General features: G+C 40.5%; 1 protein-coding gene across 4 annotated transcripts in view; it reads left to right on the top strand.

Annotated features, from left to right (window-relative positions):
• GRM8 (glutamate metabotropic receptor 8) overlaps nucleotides 1-22,217 on the top strand; it is an 834,842-nt gene that overhangs the window by 360,451 nt on the left and 452,174 nt on the right. For all 4 annotated transcript variants that reach the window (XM_043873262.1, XM_043873263.1, XM_043873264.1 and 1 more), the window contains exons 4-6: nucleotides 12,197-12,332; nucleotides 12,801-12,955; nucleotides 14,523-14,660. In XM_043873262.1, the coding sequence (XP_043729197.1) occupies nucleotides 12,197-12,332; nucleotides 12,801-12,955; nucleotides 14,523-14,660 (429 nt within the window). The remainder of the gene's footprint in view (nucleotides 1-12,196; nucleotides 12,333-12,800; nucleotides 12,956-14,522; nucleotides 14,661-22,217) is intronic.

Here is a 22,217-nt window from a genome sequence, read left to right as displayed (position 1 = left end):
AGTAATTTTCTGGTAGAGTCTTTAGGGTTTTCTATGTAGAGGATCATGTCATCTGCAAACAGTGAGAGTTTCACTTCTTCTTTTCCTATCTGGATTCCTTTTACCTCTTTTTCTGCTCTGATTGCTGTGGCCAAAACTTCCAACACTATGTTGAACAGTAGTGGTGAGAGTGGGCACCCTTGTCTTGTTCCTGATTTCAGGGGAAATGCTTTCAATTTTTCACCATTGAAGGTGATGCTTGCTGTGGGTTTGTCATATATAGCTTTTATTATGTTGAGGTATGTTCCTTCTATTCCTGCTTTTTGGAGAGTTTTAATCATAAATGAGTGTTGAATTTTGTCAAAGGCTTTCTCTGCATCTATTGAGATAATCATATGGTTTTTATCTTTCAATTTGTTAATGTGGTGTATTACATTGATTTATTTGCGGATATTGAAGAATCCTTGCATTCCTGGGATAAAGCCCACTTGGTCGTGGTGTATGATTTTTTTAATATGTTGTTGGATTCTGTTTGCTAGAATTTTGTTAAGGATTTTTGCATCTATGTTCATCAGTGATATTGGCCTGTAGTTTTCTTTTTTTGTGGCATCTTTGTCAGGTTTTGGAATTAGGGTGATGGTGGCCTCATAGAATGAGTTTGGAAGTTTACCTTCTTCTGCAATTTTCTGGAAGAGTTTGAGTAAGGTAGGTGTTAGCTCTTCTCTAAATTTTTGGTAGAATTCAGCTGTGAAGCCATCTGGTCCTGGGCTTTTGTTTGCTGGAAGATTTTTGATTACAGTTTCGATTTCCTTGCTTGTGATGGGTCTGTTAAGATTTTCTATTTCTTCCTGGTTCAGTTTTGGAAAGTTATACTTTTCTAAGAATTTGTCCATTTCATCCAGGTTGTCCATTTTATTGGCATAGAGCTGCTAGTAGTAGTCTCTTATGATCCTTTGTATTTCAGTGTTGTCTGTTGTGATCTCTCCATTTTCATTTCTAATTTTGTTAATTTGGTTCTTCTCTCTTTGTTTCTTAATGAGTCTTGCTAATGGTTTGTCAATTTTGTTTATTTTTTCAAAAAACCAGCTTTTAGCTTTGTTGATTTTTGCTATGGTCTCTTTAGTTTCTATTGCATTTATTTCTGCCTTAATTTTTAAGATTTCTTTCTGTTTGCTAACCCTGGGGTTCTTCATTTCTTCCTTCTCTAATTGCTTTAGGTGTAGAGTTAGGTTATTTATTTGGTTTTTTTCTTGTTTCTTGATGTAAGCCTGTAATGCTATGAACCTTCCCCTTAGCACTGCTTTTACAGTGTCCCATAGGTTTTGGGTTGTTGTGTTTTCATTTTCATTCATTTCTATACATATTTTGATTTCTTTTTTGATTTCTTCTATGATTTGTTGGTTATTCAGAAACGTGTTATTTAGCCTCCAGGTGTTTGAATTTTTAACAATTTTTTTCCTGTAATTGAGATCTAATCTTACTGCACTGTGGTCAGAAAAGATGACTGGAATGATTTCAATTTTTTTTGAATTTTCCAAGACCAGATTTATGGCCCAGGATGTGATCTATTCTGGAGAAGGTTCCGTGTGCACTTGAGAAAAAGGTGAAGTTGATTGTTTTGGGGTGAAATGTCCTATAGATATCAATTAGGTCTAGCTGGTCCATTGTGTCGTTTAAAGTTTGTGTTTCCTTGTTAATTTTCTGTTTAGTTGATCTATCCATAGTTGTGAGTGGGGTATTAAAGTCTCCCACTATTATTGTGTTACTATTAATTTCCTCTTTCATACTCGTTAGTGTTTGCCGTACATATTGCGGTGCTCCTATGTTGGGAGCATATATATTTATAATTGTTATAGCTTCTTCTTGGATTGATCCTTTGATCATTATGTAGTGTCCTTCTTTGTCTCTTTTCACAGCTTTTATTTGAAAGTCTATTTTATCTGATATGAGTATTGCGACTCCTGCTTTCTTTTGGTCTCCATTTGCATGAAATATTTTTTTCCAGCCCTTCACTTTTAGTCTGTATGTGTCTCTTGTTTTGAGGTGGGTCTCTTGTAGACAGCATATATGGGGGTCTTGTTTTTGTATCCATTCAGCCAATCTTTGTCTTTTGGTTGGGGCATTCAACCCATTTACATTTAAGGTAATTATCGATAGGTGTGGTCCCGTTGCCATTTACTTTGTTGTTTTGGGTTCACGTTTATACAACCTTTCTGCATTTCCTGTCTAGAGAAGATCCTTTAGCATTTGTTGAAGAGCTGGTTTGGTGGTGCTGAATTCTCTCAGCTTTTGCTTATCTGTAAAGCTTTTGAGTTTTCCTTCATATCTGAATGAGATCCTTGCTGGATACAGTAATCTAGGTTGTAGGTTATTCTCTTTCATTACTTTCAGGACGTCCTGCCATTCCCTTCTGGCCTGGAGGGTTTCTATTGATAGGTCAGCTGTTATCCTTATGGGAATCCCTTTGTGTGTTATTTGTTGTTTTTCCCTTGCTGCTTTTAATATTTGTTCTTTGTGTTTGATCTTTGTTAGTTTGATTAATATGTGTCTTGGGGTGTTTCGCCTTGGGTTTATCCTGTTTGGGACTCTCTGGGTTTCTTGGACTTGAGTGGCTATTTCCTTCCCCATTTTAGGGAAGTTTTCAGCTATTATCTCCTCGAGTATTTTCTCATGGCCTTTCTTTTTGTCTTCTTCTTCTGGAACTCCTATGATTCGAATGTTGGGGCGTTTCACATTGTCCCAGAGGTCCCTGAGGTTGTCCTCATTTCTTTTGATCCCTTTTTCTTTTTTCCTCTCTGCTTCATTTATTTCCACCATTTTATCTTCTACCTCACTTATCCTATCTTCTGCCTCCGTTATTCTACTCTTGGTTCCATCCAAAGTGTTTTTGATCTCATTCATTGCATTGTTCATTTTTAATTGACTCTTTTTTATTTCTTCTAGGTCTTTATTAAAGAATTCTTGTATCTTTTCAATCTTTGTCTCCAGGCTATTTATCTGTAACTCCATTTTGTTTTCAAGATTTTGGATCATTTTTATTATCAATATTCTAAATTCTTTTTCAGGTAGATTCCCTATCTCCTCCTCTTTTGTTTGACTTGGTGGGCATTTTTCATGTTCCTTTACCTGTTGGGTATTTCTTTGCCTTTTCATCTTGTTTAGATTGCTGTGTCTGGAGTGGACTTTCTGTATTCTGGAGGTCTGTGGTTCCTTTTTATTGTGGAGGATTTACCCAGTGGGTGGGGTTAGACGATTGGCTTGTCAAGGTTTCCCGGATAGGGAAGCTTGCGTCAGTGTACTGGTGCGTGGAACTTGATTTCTTCTTTTTGGAGAGCAATGGAGTGCCCAGTAATGAGTTTTGAGATGGGTCTATGTGTTAGGTGTGACCTTGGGCAGCCTGTATGTTGACATTCGGGGCTATGTTCCTGTGTTGGTGGAGAATTTGCGTGGTATGTCTTGCTCTAAAACTTATTGGCTCTTGGGTGGTGGTTGGTTTCAGTGTAGGTATGGAGGCTTTTGGACGGTCACTTATTACTTAAAGTTCCATGTAGTCAGGAGTTTTCTGGTGTTCTCAGGTTTTGGGCTTAAGGTTCCTGCCTCTGGATTTCAGTTTTATTCTTCCTGTAGTCTCAGGACTTCTCCAACTATACAGCACTGATAATAAAACTTCTAGGTTAATGGCGAAAAGATTCTCCCCCGTTAGGGACACCCAGAGAGGTTCACAGAGTTACATGAACAGGAGAAAAGGGAGGAGGGAGATAGAGATGAGCAGGAGGAGAAAAAGGGGGACTCAAGAGGAGAGAGACAGATCTACGCAGCTGTCTGTTCCCAGAGTGTTCTCCGTATCTCAGACACCTACAAGGATTCACAGAATTGGATTGGGAAGAGAAGGGGAAAGGAGGAAATAGAGGTGTTCTGAGGTAGAAAACAGAGAGTCAAGATTGGGAGAGAATAATCTTCGGTTTAAAGATAGGGCTTCTCTTTTTTTTTTTTTTGTAAGGTTATAGTGTAGTGAAAATGAAAATGAAGAGTAGTAGAGGAGTACTAGAGGACTTTAAAAGAAATAAGAGAAAAAGAAAAATAAAAAATAAAAGAGAAAACGGAAAGGAAAAAAAAGAAGAAAAAAGAAAAAAAAGAAAAAGAAAAAAAAGAAAAAAAAACAAAAAAAAAAAAGAAAGAAAGAAAAAAAAATTTTTTTTTTTCCCCTAATTAAAAAAATCGTAAAAATCTATGAAAATGAAAGTTAAGGAGTAATGGGGGAGTAATAGGGAATTTTAAAAGAAAATAAAAGAGAAAAAATAAAAAAGAAAAAATATAAAAAGAAAAAAAAATTTTTTTTTTTCCTTACTTAGAAAAAAAAAAGTAAAAATATATCTAGGAGTTTCTCTGGAGCTGTTGCGGTCAGTGTGGGTTCGGCTCAGTTTCAGATAGCTCCTCGTTCCAGCTTACACTTCTCGATATCTACAGGGCCCTTCCGGTGAAGTCGGTGTTTTCTACAGGGATTTTAATCTGTTGCACCAGTCTCTTCTGAAGCGGTTCCCTTTGTTTATTTGGCTTCTGTTTGCCGGTCTCTTGAGAGCCTCATTTCCGCCCTGACACAGGCGGGCAGAGGTGGACTCTTATTCAGGTAGCTAGTTCCGTTGCGCTGCGGGGCGGGGCTGACGCTGCGGGGAGGGGCTGGCGTTGCGGGGCGGGGCTGACGCTGCGGGGAGGGGCTGGCCCTGCGGGGGCGAGCTGGCGCTGCCGGGAGGGGCTGACGCTGCTTTCTCCGTCTGCGCTGCTCAGGCTCCCGGCTGTTCTATATGGAGCGCGCCCCACGCTGCGCGAGGTTCCAGTCCTCGGGTGTTACACAAAAGCGCGGAAGGAAAAGCTGCGCCTGCTCTCTGTGCCTTCCCCGTCAGAGCGGTCCAGGCAGCGAGGGGCTTGATGGGCGCGCTATCCCCAGGTGTGGCGCACTCACTCCCTTCCGCGGACCCAGTCTCAGTTTCCGCTGGCGCCAGTCGGGTGCGCGCGCCTTCCGCCCTCTGCGTCCCCAGCCCCAGTCCCCGCCCGCGCCGGTCGGGTGCCTGCGCCCTGTGTCTCACCGCGACCCTCCCCTCCCCCCTGCCTCCTGCCTCCGGTGGGGCTGGGCCGGTCCGCAGCCTGCGAGCTCTTCTCGGGACTTTCTCCGTCCCTTTGTTCTGCGAACGGCCGGCAGTGTGTTCCGGCCGGTTAATTTTCTCTCTCTCTTTTGGTCTCCCACAGTTCAAGTTGGCACCTCACAGAAGCTCCCTCCGATTGTCCTCAGGGCACTCAGGCCCGGACCCTAGCCCAAGCAAGGCCGCCTAAGACTCCCTTCCCGGACGGGTCTCCGTCCTTAGCTCTTTTGTCTCACTTTTTATCTTTTATATTTTGTCCTACCTCCTTTCGAAGACAATGGTCTGCTTTTCTGGGCGCCTGATGACCTCAGCTAGCGATCAGAAGTTGTTTTGTGAAGTTTGCTCTGCATTCAGTTATTCTTTTGATGAATTTGTAGGAGAGAAAGTGGTCTCCCCGTCCTACTCCTCCGCCATCTTGGCTCAGGATATATTTTTATGTATCTTATGTTTTCCTACTTGATTGAGAGGTGTCTGAGATCAGAAATGCCTCACTTCTGTTTATACCAACAGTGTCTCTTATAAGTCTTACATTTATTTATTCAAAACATATTCATTGAAGTCCGTATGTGCCAAGCACAGTGATAGGTAGTGAGAAGTATGGTGGTCGTTGTGAAAGACAAGATTCAGTAGTCATGGAACTTACAGTCTAAGGTGAAAAAGAAAAGATAACAGAATTTTAAAAATATACAATTATTGTGGTTGCTACAGTCAAAAGTGATGTGGAAGACTGGAGGCCTCAGGAAAATTTTCCTGAGGACATGCATTCACAGGGGCAATTGGAAAGATTTGAGGATGGTCTGCTGCTGCTGCTGCTAAGTCACTTCAGTCGTATCCGACTCTGTGCGACCCCATAGATGGCAGCCCACCAGGCTCCGCCGTCCCTGGGATTCTCCAGGCAAGAACAGGATGGACTAGTTAAATACTAAAGTTTAAACCAGTTCTATAATCTGCATGAGTTCTAAGTATTTTAGCTTTGTTCTTAATGCTCAATAGAAGGACTACATTTGTGTAGCTATTGATTCAGTTTATAAGGGGTGAACTGCTGGGTCTTTTGAATGTCTTTAAATTTACTTTATCTTTTTCATCAGTCATGGATATCCATGAAACCATCAAGTCACAAGTATAGTCAATTGTGGATGGGCAAGATGATGGAAAAAGTCTCAGAGTCATGCAGATGTGGCTTTCAAACTGGGTTTCAGACTCTTTCCAGCTGTTGACACCCCTATTTCCCAGTTTCTGCATCAGAATTGTGGTGATCATTCCAAGGGTAGAGTCCTTTCCCTAGAACTATGGAGGTACAGAATGCATGCGACTGGGAAGGAGTGCTCAAGTGTGTCGGAGAGTGTATGTAAAATGCTCAGCTCAACAAATGATCTTTTAATTATCACTAAATAATCAAAGGGAAAACATTTACACAGGTGAGGAAATCAGGGAATTCTAGAAAGCAGCCAATTATAAATTCTTCCGTATGAGAGTCTTTTCCTAAGTGCTAAGCTTTAAAAATTATTTCTTGCTAAACTGGGGACACCTGCAGAACAGGGAATTTAGTGTCCCTGGAATTGTATACAATCACTCTTCCAGAGTGGGGTATGAAGAAATAGATGGAATAGACATGATTTGATGCAGGAGAGCTCCTCTTCCACACTTTAGGAATCTAGATCAAGTCAGAGAATCTCTTTTAAAATTGAAACAATTAATAATGAATATTATAGGAAAACACATCTTTGATAAAGCCTGAATGTTTGACTAAATTTTACTGTATTTTAACCAAACACCAACAGTATACGATGACCTCTTTTTATGTAGTTTTAAATAGTCATGATTATTTGGGGTGGTGATTTATTGTCATTTGTTACTGCAGTTGATTTGACATTATGCAATATTTTCTTTGCAGTAGATCATTTTACATTCTTATCTGGCTTTTCTGATGTGTACATCTTGTCATTCAGTTATAAGATTGTTGCAGGCAGAAAGTCCTTAGCTCTGGAAACATAATAGACCATGGGTACTTATGAATGGACTGTGTGGCTTTTTGAGTGATGTGAAGATAGAAGTTGTGAGTGAGTTTCAAGGCTAAGAAAAAGAATATTAATTTTCTAACACCAATTATTTGAGAGTAATACATTCCACAATAAAATGTCCATAAAGCACCAAACAGCATAATGCCTTTGGGGTGCACGTTCTTCATAAGGATTTGCTCAACTGAAATAAATTACGTGTGCAGTTCCTCTTTCAAGAACGATACAAATTGACCAGGCTTACAAATAAAAGGTGAGGTGAAGGAATAAAAAAAAACATAGACTAATGTAAAATTCCAACTTGACTAATTTTGAATGAACAGAAATGTTCAGTGGATCTGTAGTAAATGACTAAATCAATGAATTCAGACTAAACCATAAGTCTGGATTGCCTGTTTGCCTCATCTGAAAAAAATCATAATCAAAATTTTCTGGCCTTCATTTCTTCTGGTTATGGAGTCAGAGTTAATCTCAGAATGATACTTAGGATATGGCATGTCTTTAATGGGATCCTTAAGTAATTAGAACAATTTTCTTAAAAGTGCAGTCATGTTTTGAAACAGCTATTGTTCCCTGGAGAATGTTACAGTTTGGATCTTACATTTCTATGGTTACCTCATGTTTCAACTCACCACAGTTCTTTATTTGATTTTTACACACATTTTGCAGTCTTCAAGTAATCCCTAGACTTTGTCCCAAAAGTTTTCTCCTCAAAACATGTAATCATTCCTTCCCAGTCTCATTCACTAGCTCCCTTCCTGCTGGTGGGTTTTCAGAACTCTGTCATTCACCTTTTCCTGTTATTGGTTTAAATATTCTCTTTGAGTGATCACGTCATTCCCAACACTTCAATTACCACTGTATCTGCATCTAACAACATTGTGGTTACAAGTCCCTTCTCTCTCCTTAGCTCCAGACTCATTGTTCCGGTTTAGTGTTCCATGGGTACTTTGAAAACCACTGGTTCTGAAGCAAACTCATCAAGTCTGCCCCTCTTGTATTTCCTACTTGTTTAATGATGTCATCACAGAAAAGTGAAAAAGTGAAAGTGAAGTCCTCAGTTGTGTCCAACTCTGCGACACCATGGACTGTAGCCCACCAGGTTCCTCCATCCATGGAATTTTCCAGGCAAGGGTACTGGAGTGGGTTGCCATTTCCTTCTTCAGGGGATCTTCTGACCCAGGGATCAAACCTGGGTCTCCCGCATTGCAAGCAGATGCTCTACCATCTGAGCTACCAGGGAAGCTCCACAGAAACCAATCACAAAGGCCAAAACCTTAGAGTCGTGCTTAATGGTTTCCTACCATTGCACTACTTCGATCAAATTAATACAACCCAAATATTCGGTTAGCCAAAAAAATTTGTTCAGGATTTTCTGTAAGATGTTATGGGGAAACCCAAATGAACTTTTTGGCCAACCCAGTATATACAATTTTTATTTGCCAGTCTTGTTTCAGTAAAGTTTGGAAAAATATTACAAAACCCCACTAATTCTAATCCCAATTTTCACTATCCAATTGCCTCTGGTGACTCAGATGGTAAAGAGTCTGCCTGCAGTGCAGGAGACCCAGGTTTGATCCCTGGGTTGGAAAGATCCCCTGGAGAAGGTAATGGCAACCCACTCCACTATTCTTGCCTGGAGAGTTCCATGGAAGGAGGAGCTTGGCAAGCTACAGTCCTTGGGGTTGCAAAGTGTCGGACACCACTGAGCACTCATACACCTGCCCTTCCTCAGTACTGATAGTATCACCCTAGTCATCATTCCCTGTTGCCTGTCCTAGTGACTTCCTAACTGGGATCATGGCCTCCTGTTCTTTCCATTCCAGGTTGCCCTCTTATATCACTTAGTGGTCCTCATTCATTTTTCTTCCATGAAATGCCGTGGTCATAGAAAAGACATACTCCTGTGGGCTACTGAAAATTAGACACCTTCATCACTCATAATCTTGCACAGGTCTTGAATGACATGCATGACCTGGATCCCATCTACCTCTCATCTTTGTCTCATACTTCTCTCCCCTTCATTCATTAACTCCACTGGTTCTTTCCTGCCTTTTTCCACTCGATTCTCTCCCCTTCTCTCTTCTTTCTGAACTTAATGGAGAGATAACAACTTTAGGGACACTTTTCCTCAATATAAATTAAATGTCCTTGCTCTTCCTTGTAGGGCATACCATAACTTAAATACTTATTTGGTGGTTTGTTTTGCATTAAGCCCATTTTACCCATAACATTTCTAAACTCTGGTAAGAGTTTTCTTCACCATTATAACATGGTTTTATTCACCAGTAAAATATGTCCATTTTATTCACCATTATAAATCCATGTCTCCTGCCTGGTGTCTGGCAGATAGTGAAAGTGTTAGTCCCTCAGTCATGTCCAACTCTTTGTGACCCCATGGACTATATAGCCCATCAGGCTCCTTTATCCATGGAATCCTCCAGGCAAGAATACTGAAGTGGGTGGCCATTCCCTTCTCCACGTGATCTTCCCAACCCAGGGATCGAACCCAGGTCTCCCGCATTGCAGGCAGGTTCTTTACCGTCTAAGCCACCAGGGAAGCCCCATAAATATTTACCGAAGGAATGAATCAATCATCACAACTATTCTGGACATATCAGTAGGCTAGCTACTTACAGGCTCAGTCTGTGGCTTATAGGCAGTTCTCACCACTGAAGAGCAGTGTAGGGTTAGTGAGGGTACTGCTGTTGCAAGGATAATTTTAGCAGTGTTCTAACTTAGACGAAGGATAACCTTCAGTACTGTGGCACTGTTAATCATACAACATTGTCACATATATTAAATCGGATCACAACACACTGGACACCCATTGTGTGGCTCCCACATGGTTTTTCTTTGTTTGGCTACCTGAAGTTGCTTCCTAAAGCACATAGCTCATTGTGTAATTCTCTTGCTTATGAATTTTCTGTGGGTTCCTATGCTTTTCAATATAAAACCCAAATTATTTGGCCTGTTTAACAAAGTCACTGTCAAGCTGGACCTGTCCATTCTCTCCAACCTCAACCCCAGCCAGTCATGATCCAGCAAGGTTCTTTCATACCTTGGCTTCTACCAGAAATGTCCCAGTTTTGCACCTGTGCTTATGTATATCTGCCATTTAAAATCTAGCTCTCTTAAGCACTTGAGTTACTCCTGCCTCTGTGTTCCCAAAGTGTTGTATGGTCTCTTCATCCTAAAATCATTACATGCTCCATGATAATTTATTGGAATGCCCCTTTCCCAGACTAGCTGGCAACTGCTGGGTTAGACTGGGCATTCCCAGTGTCAAGCCCAATGCATGGCATATAATGGCACCCAGTAATGTTTGGGTAACTGAATGCATTGTCAATTGTGTGGAAGTAAAAATACCTTGCTTGTTGAAGCCATGCTGTAAATAAATGGTGATTTTCTTCTCCAGTGACTCAAAAAGTATGTTCAAACCATAATGCAATTGAAACATCATGCTGATGTCATTTTTTTCTCTTTATATTAGATTTTGTTACCTTGACACCACTACACTGGAGGAAAACTCCTTCTTTTCCTCCTATCCCAGCCCATCAGCAAAGGGCAGAGAAATTTTCTACCTTTTTCTTTTTGGCCTCTCATTGCCTTAAGATGAGAAATCAAAAGAAGTGTTCTTCCTTTTTTGTTGTGTGAGTTGGATGGTTCACTTCAGTTAATCAGTCGTGTCCAACTCTATGAGACCCCATGGACTGTAGCACGCCAGGCTTCCCTGTCCTTCACCGACTCCTGGAGCTTGCTCAGACTCATGTCCATGAAGTCAGTGATGCCATCCAATCATCTCATCGTCTGTCGTCCCCTTCTCCTCCTGTGTTCAATGTTTCCCAGCATCAGCGTCTTTTCAAATGTTTAATTCTTCATATCAGGTGGCCAAAGTATTGGAGCTTCAGCTTCAGCATCAGTCCTTCCAATGAATATTCAGGACTGATTTCCTTTAGGATTGACTGGTTGGATCTCCTTGCAGTCCAAGGGACTCTCAAGAGCCTTCTTCAACACCACAGTTCAAAAGCATCAGTTCTTTGGCACTCAGCTTTCATTATAGTCCAGCCCTCACATTCATATATGACAACTGGAAAAACCATAGCTTTGACTAGACGGACCTTTGTTGGCAAAGTAAAGTCTGTGCTTTTCAATACACTGTCCGGGTTGGTCATAGCTTTTCTTCCAAGGAGCAGGCATCTTTTAATTTCATGGCTGCAGTCACCATCTGCAGTGATTTTGGAGCCCCCCAAAATAAAGTCCCTCACTGTTTCCATTGTTTCCCCATCTATTTGCCATGAGTTGGATGGAATTTCTGCCATTTTGATTTTCATGGTGGAGACATACGTCAACTGAGTGCTTATGTCTTTGAAACTTGACTTGTGTCTCAAATAATCTTGAAGACCACTTGTCTCATAACACGTTATGTTTTTGCATAAGTATCTTGCTATAATACTATGAGCTAAAAAAGGGAAATTAACTTTAAAGGAGGTCTACTGATAAATGTGAGTTCGATCCTACTCCTCTGGAGTAGCAAATGGCAACCCATTCCAGTATTCTTGCTTGGAAAATTCCATGGACAGTGGAGCCTGGTGGGTCCATGGGGTCACAAAATAAGTTAGCAAAAGGACCTTCCTATATCTATCACAGGAAGTCTCACCTATAAGATGTATTCACACCTTTTTTTTTTTTAATCAAAGCACTTGTCCTTGGACTTCTGTTAAATGAATTAAAACAGCCTTCTTGCCACTCTTTCTCTCCTGTCCTACATTTTGTGCACTTTGATATTTTTTATAAAGGACATTCACAAAAATGTTTAAACTTGGAAACAAAAACCTGATGTGTGATTAAGTCATTGATGTCATTCATTTGAGATATATATATATATATATAAGGATGCAAAACATCCTTATTGCTTTTAAATAGGTGAGAATGACAGATATTTTGAGAAACAATATCCATTACTGAGTCATGTGTTTCTATAAAGTCGCTAACCTCATTAAGTGTGTTAAGTAAATGTCTGTTCTGAATCACTTTCTCTCTCTCTCTCTTTTTAAATAGGTGGTGTTTGCATTGCTCAATCACAGAAAATTCCGCGTGAACCAAGACCTGGAGAATTTGAAAAAATTATCAAGCGCCTGCTAGAAACACCTAATGCTCGGGCAGTGATTATGTTTGCTAATGAAGATGACATCAGGTACTGATTGATTTTCTCCCTCATTTAGGATCATATTTGCACCCCACATCCTTTTTCTAATATGTTTTATGTTCAATGTAGAATCTTGTAAAATTTCACAAGAATTGTAGCATTCTTATGCAAGTACAGACTGCCTTCTGCTACATAAAAACAACAACCTTCTGGTTTCTCAATCTGAAATGTTTATCGAGTAAAATTTGGGGACTGAAAAGAAATGAGACAAGTAACAATGATAGACAGAATAATGTGAATGAGGTTAGGAATAAGGCTAATTATCAGGCACTGGACTTAAAATCTCCAATTTATTTCTTCTAGGAGATGTTAAAACTCAGGCAGTTAGAATGATTGACTTGTTGTTTAATAGTGACCTACTGAGTGTTGATGACGATATCAGCAGGTCCTGTAACATTCATGTGTTTAGAGTTTCTTGGTAAATGTGATGCGTTTTATTTGTTCTTATTCTCATAGGAGGATATTGGAAGCAGCAAAAAAATTAAACCAAAGTGGGCATTTTCTCTGGATTGGCTCCGATAGTTGGGGATCCAAAATAGCACCCGTTTATCAGCAGGAGGAGATTGCAGAAGGGGCTGTGACAATTTTACCCAAAAGAGCATCAATTGATGGTAAGGATGCACCATACAAAATTTGTTTCATTCCAGCTGAATCTAAACTCAAAAACAAAATCAGAGTATCATCATATGATGAAATGCATCCATTATTTTATGACTCTGGATAAAATTTGTAGCACTGATGGTAGAATTACCAAGACAGTAACTGTTTAACTTAGCACATTATATATTTTTTTAATTAGAAAAGATATCCACAAGACATTTTTTTAAGGAGCACTGTTATTGGCTTTAGATATCTCCATGATATTAGCAGTTGCCCTCTAAGTTTGCATATATCCATGAACATACACAACAGTTATAGCATGGTTGGAAGGATAGTGTTTGCTTTATAGCAAATTAAGGCATGATGCTGGTTTAGCTCTATGGATAAATGAATGGCAACAGAAGATGTGTCAAATCCTTGAAAAGCAGTCTGTCTCCCAGATATCTTTTCCAGTGATCTTGACAGTGACTAAAATTCCTACCTTTGCCATTATCTGTTGGAACAAGGCATTAATCCAGTTTTAATCTCAGGTTTATCGATCAAGCTCAGTTGGAAATTGAAAGAAATATTAAAATCAGAGAAGTAGTCAGTTGACAAATGTTTGGTATATTGGAGGTTTTGTTTTGGTGTTTATGTATGCTGTTCAAGAGATCATTTCATCAATGGTGTAAGAGTATATGTATTAAAGTGAGAATAATGACAAAGTAAGGGCTTCTCTGGTAGCTTGGGGGTAAAAAATCTGCCTGCTAATGCAGGAGATGCAAGTTTGATCCCTGGGTCTGGAAGATCTCCTGAAGAAGGAGATGACAACCCATTCCAGTATTCTTCCTTTAATGAGGTGGTTACCTGACCAGACTGATACTTTAGCTTATTACCTAGGACTCTAGAAGATTGGGTGCTTCCCAAGTGGCTCATTGGTAAAGAATCCGTCTGCCAAGCAGAGATGTGGGTTAAATCCTTGGGTTGGGAAGATCCCCTGGAGAAGGAAATGGTAACCCATTTAAGTATTCTTGCCTGGGAAGTCCCACTGACAGAGGAGCCTGGCAGGCTATCGTCCATGTGGTTGCAAAGAGTTGGACATGACTTAGCAACTAAAAAACCAGAAGGTTACATTAGTAGTGATTGGTTTATTGAGTTAGCTGAAAATGGAACATCCAGATCAGATAAATCTTCAGGTGAGTAGAAGCACACAAACCCAGAACATAGACCCCCTACTAGGGGAAAGAGAGGAGAAAAAGTCTGAGTTGCTTCTAAATATTCAGCATGAGGTCACTAGTTGCTGCCACTGGGAGACATCGAGGAGAGAAAGAAGTGGTGTGGATGACACCCAACCTTCTGTGCACATCCCTGAAAAGCCAGGTGCCTGAATGGTGGGAGTAGAGATATTGTCCTTTGTTCTCCACTGATTCTTGCCACAGGGATAGCCTTATTTCTGGGTTATTGGTTCCCCCACATTTGTTATGTATTTTTTTTTTTCATGCAATGATCACAACATAATATACTATCTTTTCAAATTTCTGGTAGTACATGGTTTTGATTTTGAAAAAAGTATTTTCATACCTTTCTTCTTTAAAATAGGGTTTGATCGATACTTTAGAAGCCGAACTCTTGCCAATAATCGAAGAAATGTATGGTTTGCAGAATTCTGGGAGGAGAATTTTGGATGCAAGTTAGGATCACATGGAAAAAGAAACAGTCATATAAAGAAATGTACAGGTAACCATTTAAATATTTTCCTTGAAGCGTTTGTGTTTGTCGTTACCTGAGAAATGAAGCTCTTCTATGTGGATAGTAATGACAACTTCTACCTCCTCGCATCTCTAGTTACAGTTTCTCAGCAGGGCTGAGCTTCCATTGATCATTCCACAAACTTGAACTTGCTCATTGGTTCTTGCAGTCAATGAACAAGTATTTATTGAACATGTGCCATGTGTCCAGTGCTGGAGTATTTCAGTTCTGTTTAAAAAAAAATTATGAGTATCTACTTTAGACAAAGTACTTTATTAGGTTTGGTGGGATATTGACAAATAAACAAGACATGATTTTGTTCACCAGGAGTTCAAAATATAGTGAGGGTGACAGATCATAACAAATTGTGCTGACAGTGCTTTTTAACTGTTCCAATCCATGTCCCCCATATCCTGCATAGCTCTAGCAGCTATTGTTTTTTGATTCTCTACTTTCTATACTTTGTACATAAAAATAACAGTGATATTAAATGTACATTTTTTGAATGTTAGAATTTAACTTTTTATTTGATGATAACATGACTGTGTATGTAGAAACATCTAAGGAATTTTAAAAGTTACTTAGAACCAAGAAGTACACTTAGTAGGACCAATACAAGATAGAAGGTCTGTATAAACATACCTTTTAAATCCACTTATATATATTAATGGATGTATTTATACCCCCATTTATATATAGTAGAAATTAACACATGGAAAATGAAATACGTACAGCATAATTAAAAAGAACATAAAAAGGGATAGTTTTAATAAAGATACATCTCTTCTATACTGAGATCTACACTTTTGAGCATCTTATAACCAGACACTCCTCTCTTGCTTTCCCCTTGGCCCACACATTTTGATATGACCTCCTTTCCCTCTATTTAGTTCCTTTGGAAATAGGTTTTCAAATAAAGATATAATCTGAGAAGTGCTAGAGCAGCCCTTTAAATGGAGCAAGGATAGGGATGTGGAGAGGGGTGCCCCAGTGGAGGGAGCTGACTTCCAGGAGCTGGAGTAAGTGAAGTGAGGCAAAGTTCGTGCTTGTGGGTCTTACATTTGAGTTTGAAGAGTCACTAAATAAGTAAACGTGTAAAGAAACAGACTTCCAGATGCTGAGATGTACCTTGAAGAAATGCAACAGAGTAAATGTAAAAAGAGTGACCAGGCGGTCTCAGGAAGGAGGAGTGAGGGCAGCAATTACTATCCTTTGGTTAAGACGCTTTGCCAAGGAGCTAACATGTGAGACCAGACATAAATGGCAAGGGGCTTCTCTGGTGGCTCAGACGGTAAAGGATCTGCCTGCAATGCAGGAGACCTGGGTTCGATCCCTGGGTTGGGAAGACCCCTGGAGGAGGACATGGCAACCCACTCCAGTATTCTTGCCTGGAGGATCCCCATGGACAGAGGAGCCTGGCAGACTACAGTCCATGGGGTCACAAAGAGCTGGATGTGACTGAGCGCCTAAGCACATGAATGGCAAGAGTCCTCAGCCATGTGAAGATGTGAGAGCAGCCCATTCCAGGATCTAGCACAAGCCTCTTGGGTTTAAGGTAAAGAAAACAAAAAATAAAATGTCAGGGAGGCCAGAGTAATTGAGACAGAGTGGGAGTGAGAGCAGAAAAGGATTGGGGCAGGCCAGCTCATACTGGGTCCTGGGGTTCTTCCCAGAAGCTCCAGAACTGGGGATTTGGGGCTTTATCCTACCTGTAGGGTAGAAGTAAATAAGGCTTTTCATGTAAGACACTGCTCAGATACTTTTTCAGAAAGATTCCTCTGACAGAAGTGTAGGGAGGGTTGGAGATCAGGGGAGAAAAGAGAAAGGTAAGTTAGTGTCCATCCCGTAGCCCCAGGGGTGGACAGTCTCAGCCTCAATGAGATGTGCTAGTTAGGGATGGAACAGAGTATAGAGATCCTAGTAGGTAGTATTTACAGGATATGGTGAGTGCTGAATGCCCTGGGGGTGGTGGTGAGTGATGGAAGTTCTGAATTATAAATCTCTGCCAGCTAGGTCTAGGAAAACTACTTAACTAAAAAGACAGCAAGAATGGCAATGGACTATTGGAAGGACTAATTGGAATTGGGTTCTGAACTCACCCCGTGGAACTGCCCTGCAGGTGGCAACTGAGGTTTGGGACCCTGCCTAGTGTAAGACACTAGAAATACAGATTAGGTAGTAGTAGATGGGGAGGAGACCTGGAAGTTCAAAGACAAGGGCAGAGATGCAGTTACCAGGGAAAGCTGAGCAGAGGTGAGGAATAACCACCTAACCCTCTAGGGGAGGAACCAGAAGAAGAAATTAAGCATTGTGTGTTGGGGAAGGAGATGAACTGGGAGTCAGGAGAGGAGATAGGGTGCATGCATGTTCAGTGCAATAGAGAGGCATGGTTGAAGGACAGAAGTTTGATGGAGACTCAGATGGTGAGGATGGTGAGGGCTGGAGATAGAAATGGAAGAGAAGTAGAGGGAGGAATGCTTTTTTAAAAAGAAGTTTAGAAGAAAAATAAAGTAGCGATGATGGGAGAACTTGAGAAAGAAGCAGAGTTACAGAAATTTCTTTAGGGGAGGCCATCTAATTTAAGCATATTTTCAGATAAACATGGTGATGGGAAGGAATATCAAGTAGTTAAGACTTCCCTTTCCAACTCGGGGGATGTAGGTGTAATCCCTCGTCAGGGAGTTAGGATCCCACATCCCCTGAGGCCAAAAAACCAGAAACATAAAACCGAAGTAATATTGTAACAAAGGCTTCCCAAGAAATTGAGTTTACCTGCCAGTGGTGGGGGGTGGCGGGGGTGGGGGTGGGGGGGCGGGGTGGTATACAAATTCGATCCCTGGGTCAGGAAGATCCCCTGAAGAAGGAAATGGCAACCCACTCCAGTATGCTTGCCTGGAGAATCCCATGGACATTGGAGCCTGGCAAGCTACAGTCCATAGGGTCACAAAAGAGTCGGAAATGATTTAATGACAATACAACAATTGTAAGAAATTCAATAAAGACTTTGAAAATGATCTGCATCAAAAAAAAAAAAAGTCTTTAAAAAATAAAGAAGGACTATCAAGAGAAAGATGTTAAACATGGAGTAGGATCTTGATAGAAACTTGAAGGAGAGGCATAGGAGGGATGTGTTACCTTTAAATCATGTGATTTAGTTGGGAAAGAGCGCTATACCCAAACATATACATAAGTAAAGGGCAACAAAGTATTTTATGATTAAGTGTTAAATTTGGACATAGATATTGAAGAAGTTCAAAAAATGTATAAGTTTAAGTTGTAAAACTCAAAGCTTCAGGGAGGAGGTGATTGAGAACAAGATAAGATTTGAGAAAGCTTCCCAAATGAGGGAAAAGATGGGTCAGCAGAGAGTGGCATGGAGAAGTCTGAAGAACAGAGGAGAGGTTCATCTCGTGAAGAGTTTGCATGTCAGTGAATAATGGGATATAAAGAGCAGTCAGTTAATAGAAGGGTTTGAAAGAAGTTATAGACAGAGGGCCTTATGGGTTTTTCATTCATGTATACTGTACACTGTGGTTAGTTTTGAATTCTGAATGTCATTTGATCATCCACATGTTTATATCCTATTGTTGTTTAGAGCATATTAATGAAAATTAACCAGCTAGTGAGATGAATGAACTCATGGTAGTGTACATATGTCAATCCTACTCTCTCAGTTTGTCCCACCCTCCCCTTCCCCGCCTTGTCCACATGTCCATTCTCTACATCTGCCTCTCTATTCCTGTATGGTAAATAGGTTCATCTGTACCATTGTTCTAGATTCCATATATATAAGCATAGAGCTTTTTAATGGACTGTTTTCAGAATGATCAATTTCTCTAAAGTCATTTTTCAAAAAAAAAAAAAATGTTGATGTCTTTAGATGTCCTTTAGGCATCTGTCGATGGTGTAGAAGAAATACTTATTTCAGGCAGAAACACTGAACTGAGGTGTTGTAGAATCCAGACTTGGTGGCATGTCTGCTTCATATTCCTTTGATTTATTTGGGTGTTGCTAAAATTGTAACAATCTGTCCAATTAGAACTATTTCTAGTGCAATGAAAATGGTGTTTACTCCAAGTGCTAGGGCAAATGTACCCTTAGGGAACAGGGTCAGTAAACAGATTTTCATGCAAATTCCATTGTGGGTGATACTGAAATAACTTGTCTCTGGGTGGAAAATAAATAAAGAATGCAATGTTCTTTTACTTTTTTGGTAAACGGTAACACGTGAATGTTTCCAGATGGTGAGAGAAGATATTTGTACCCCCAGTTGCCACCAACACCCAGTTTTTGTGTGTTTTGGGGAAGCAAAGAAGATGATCAGCACATTAGTGGACAAAGAAGAAATGTACTTAATGTACTTAAGAGGAAAAATCTATAGGATATTCATGGCTAGAAGTGTCTAGGATTTGAACATGCCTAGTTGCTCAGTCATGTCTGACTCTTTGTGATGCCATGGTCTGTAGCCTGCCAGGCTCCTCTGTCCATGGGATTTCCCAGGCAAGGATACTTGAGTGGGTTGCCATTTCCTACTCCAGGGGATCTTTTGGGCCCTGGGATCAAACAGCTTTTCCTTCTTAGCTGGTGGATTCTTTACCACTGAGCCCACAGGGCAGCCCCAGGATTTGAACATTATTTGTATTTCCAACTTGCCCAGTTCCACCTAATTCAGAAATGGGTGCATACAGTTATACGTGTTTCAAAATCTGGTCTTAACAAAGTTTAGTAGCAATAGTAGTGTTAGTCACTCAGTCGTGTCTGACTCTTTGTGACCCCATGGACTGTAGCCTGTCAGGTTCCTCTGTCCGTGGGATTCTCCAGGCAAGAATACTGGAGTGGGTTGCCATGCACTCCTCTAGGGGATCTTCCAACCGAGGGATTGAACCCAGGTCTCCCACATTGCAGGCTGATTCTTACTGTCTGAGCTACAGGGAAGTCCTTACAAAGTTTATGTCTTAACTATTCACAGTGAGTCCAAAAGTTAGAGAATTCTGAAAGTGGGATATCCACAGGTCCTTTTTGTTGCACTTAGAGCATCTTTTGTGGGTTATGTCTTGAGTAAAATTTTACATTAGGTGAAGGTAATCTACAAACATGATTATTTGCTTCCAATTGGGGGCAATACTGGAATGTATTTACATGGATGAGAGAGTGCCTCCCAGCAGGCTAGAACTTCTGTCTTATCAATTTTCAGGCAATAGAATGTCTTCAAGCAGTGAGGAGCATCCTTTTCCTAAAATTAACATGGTACAGTTTTTCTAAGATGTTTTCCCCCCTAGAATCTCAGAAAAGCTTTCAAAAAGATGTGATATTACTGTTAACTTTGATATGCTGGCCACATTCCAAAGTGAAGTAATTCCTACCATCCACTTAGCTATTTATGTACTTATTATTGCTCCTGAGAGCTGCTGAGTTCTGAAAGCTACTACTACTTAATCCTACTTAAAATTCCCTTTGTCTTTCTCAAGAAGAAAAAAGGATTTTTTATCAGTGGTGATGGGTGTTATTTTATAGACATTTCTCTGACCTCTCCCCCTCTCTTTCCCTCCTTCCCTGTCTTCTCAAAGACTTAATGCCTTTCTGCCCCTCCCCATCCAGACACCCACACCTCCCTTGAGGACTGGAGGTCAGTCTTCCTCACCTCTCCTTATTTCGGTGCATTTTTTTGCACACCTGTTTCCCCACTCAGGCCTCTGCCTGAACTCCCCCTCTGCTGCTCCCCCTCACCACCTCATTTTTTCTTTTTCCTGCTCTTTCTCTGATCAGTCCCTTGCCTGACCTTGTTTTGTCCAGCAAGACCCTCATTGATAGTGGAGAGTTTTTCTTTCGAGGTCTCACTTGACTTTTGGAATGGCCGTCATTCTGATTTCTTGTCTTTCTGGTGAGGCCAATTTCCTTGGTGGCTCAGATGGTAAAGTGTCTGCCTACAATGCGGGAGACCTGGGTTCAATCCCCAGGTCGGGAAGATCTCCTGGAGAAGGAAATGGCAACCCACTCCAGTATTCTTGCCTGGAAAATCCCATGGACAGAAGAGCCTGGTTGGCTACTGTCCACAGGGTCGCAAAGAGTCAGACTCGACTGAGCAACTTCACTTTCACTGGTGAGGCCTGATAGTGAATATGGTAGGGAAATTAGAGCAGTGCAGAGCAACTGCTCATCAAAGGCAGTCTCTCTCAGGTCACAGTGTCTTGGCTTTCATTTCTGCATCATGAATTGTAAATAGGTCTGCCCTTACCAAAAAAACATTCTCTGACCCACCCTCAAAATCCAGTCAGTTCCATGTGCTCAGACACTCAGTCATGTCTGACTCTTTGCTACTCCCATGGACTGTATGTAGCCTGCCAGGCTCCTCTGTCCAGCATCTTAAAACCTTTTGACTCATTCAGCCATTTGTTCATTCATTCATTCATTCTTCATTCATTTATTTATTTTGGATGGCCAGCCTTGTGCCAGAGATTGCTAGAGATATAGACAAAGAATAGATTACCCTTGCCTTCTAGTTGCTCACACAGACATAAACGCTGCCTTCATGAATTGAAGCGCTTTCCTTGTCTGGTGGGTTTGAATTCTCAGCCAGGAGGTTGGAGCACTGCTGCTTAGCTTGTGTATGGCTGACACTCAGATGCTAAATGGTGGTGAGCATATGCTACTTGAAATGGCCTATTGATTCTTATTTATGATGATAGAAATGGTGGTAATGGAAAAAGCAATGCACAAATATGTTTCTTCCTACAAACAAGGAATTCTGTCAGTGAACCAAATAGCAGGCTCAATAATTAGCTCCTGAAAGACTTGCCAGTTTACTTTCTGGGGCCAAGTAACGAGGTAGCTTTTCAGGTGTTACTGCCCCTTGACCTTTCCCTGTTTTGGGTCAAAGACGGAAGCTCTCACCCTTTCACTCAGATTCAAGGAGACCATGTGAGTGAACTGGATAGTTAGCAAGGGGGATGGATCACACAATTTGATTTGGTGATTCAGAATGAAAGGAAACTAAGATTAACTTTCCTGACATGAAAATGTGCTCTGTCACCCTCATTTGCTCCTTGCATAGAAAAAAGTCTGTTGGGGACATTTGCACCATGAGGTGGCCACTAGCTCATATGCTCCTGTTCTTAGCAAATAAAATAGCAGAAATTCCAGAATGACTTATTTAGGCCACTTCTGAGATTTCATATGGAATTTCAATAGATGCATTTGAGATGACAAATGGGCATTGATTTCAGATGTATTGGATTTCAGAATTTTAAAGCTGGGACAATTTTAAAGTTTAGGACATAAAATCAAGATCATTCTTTCATTTTGTAAATGAAGAAACTGGAACCCAGAGAAGATTAGCAAATGGTTGACAAATCACACAGTCCTAGAGCTGCAACTAGAATCCTTTTCTGTTTTATTTGAACTTCTACTTGAATTTTATATCCTTGATTTGTTTTATTATTTACTTATTTTAGAGTTTTTAACCACATAGTTGAAAGGTGTTTCTTTTTACTCTTTATGATACTTTATGGATATAACAGTAATGTGTTATGAAATTTTAAAATCAAC

This window comes from Cervus elaphus, chromosome 18, assembly GCF_910594005.1.
Source record: "Cervus elaphus chromosome 18, mCerEla1.1, whole genome shotgun sequence".
In the NCBI taxonomy this organism is placed as follows: Eukaryota; Metazoa; Chordata; class Mammalia; order Artiodactyla; family Cervidae; genus Cervus; species Cervus elaphus.
The sequence above is the reverse complement of the archived record's forward strand: the minus strand, read 5'-3'. Positions and strand labels throughout refer to the sequence as shown.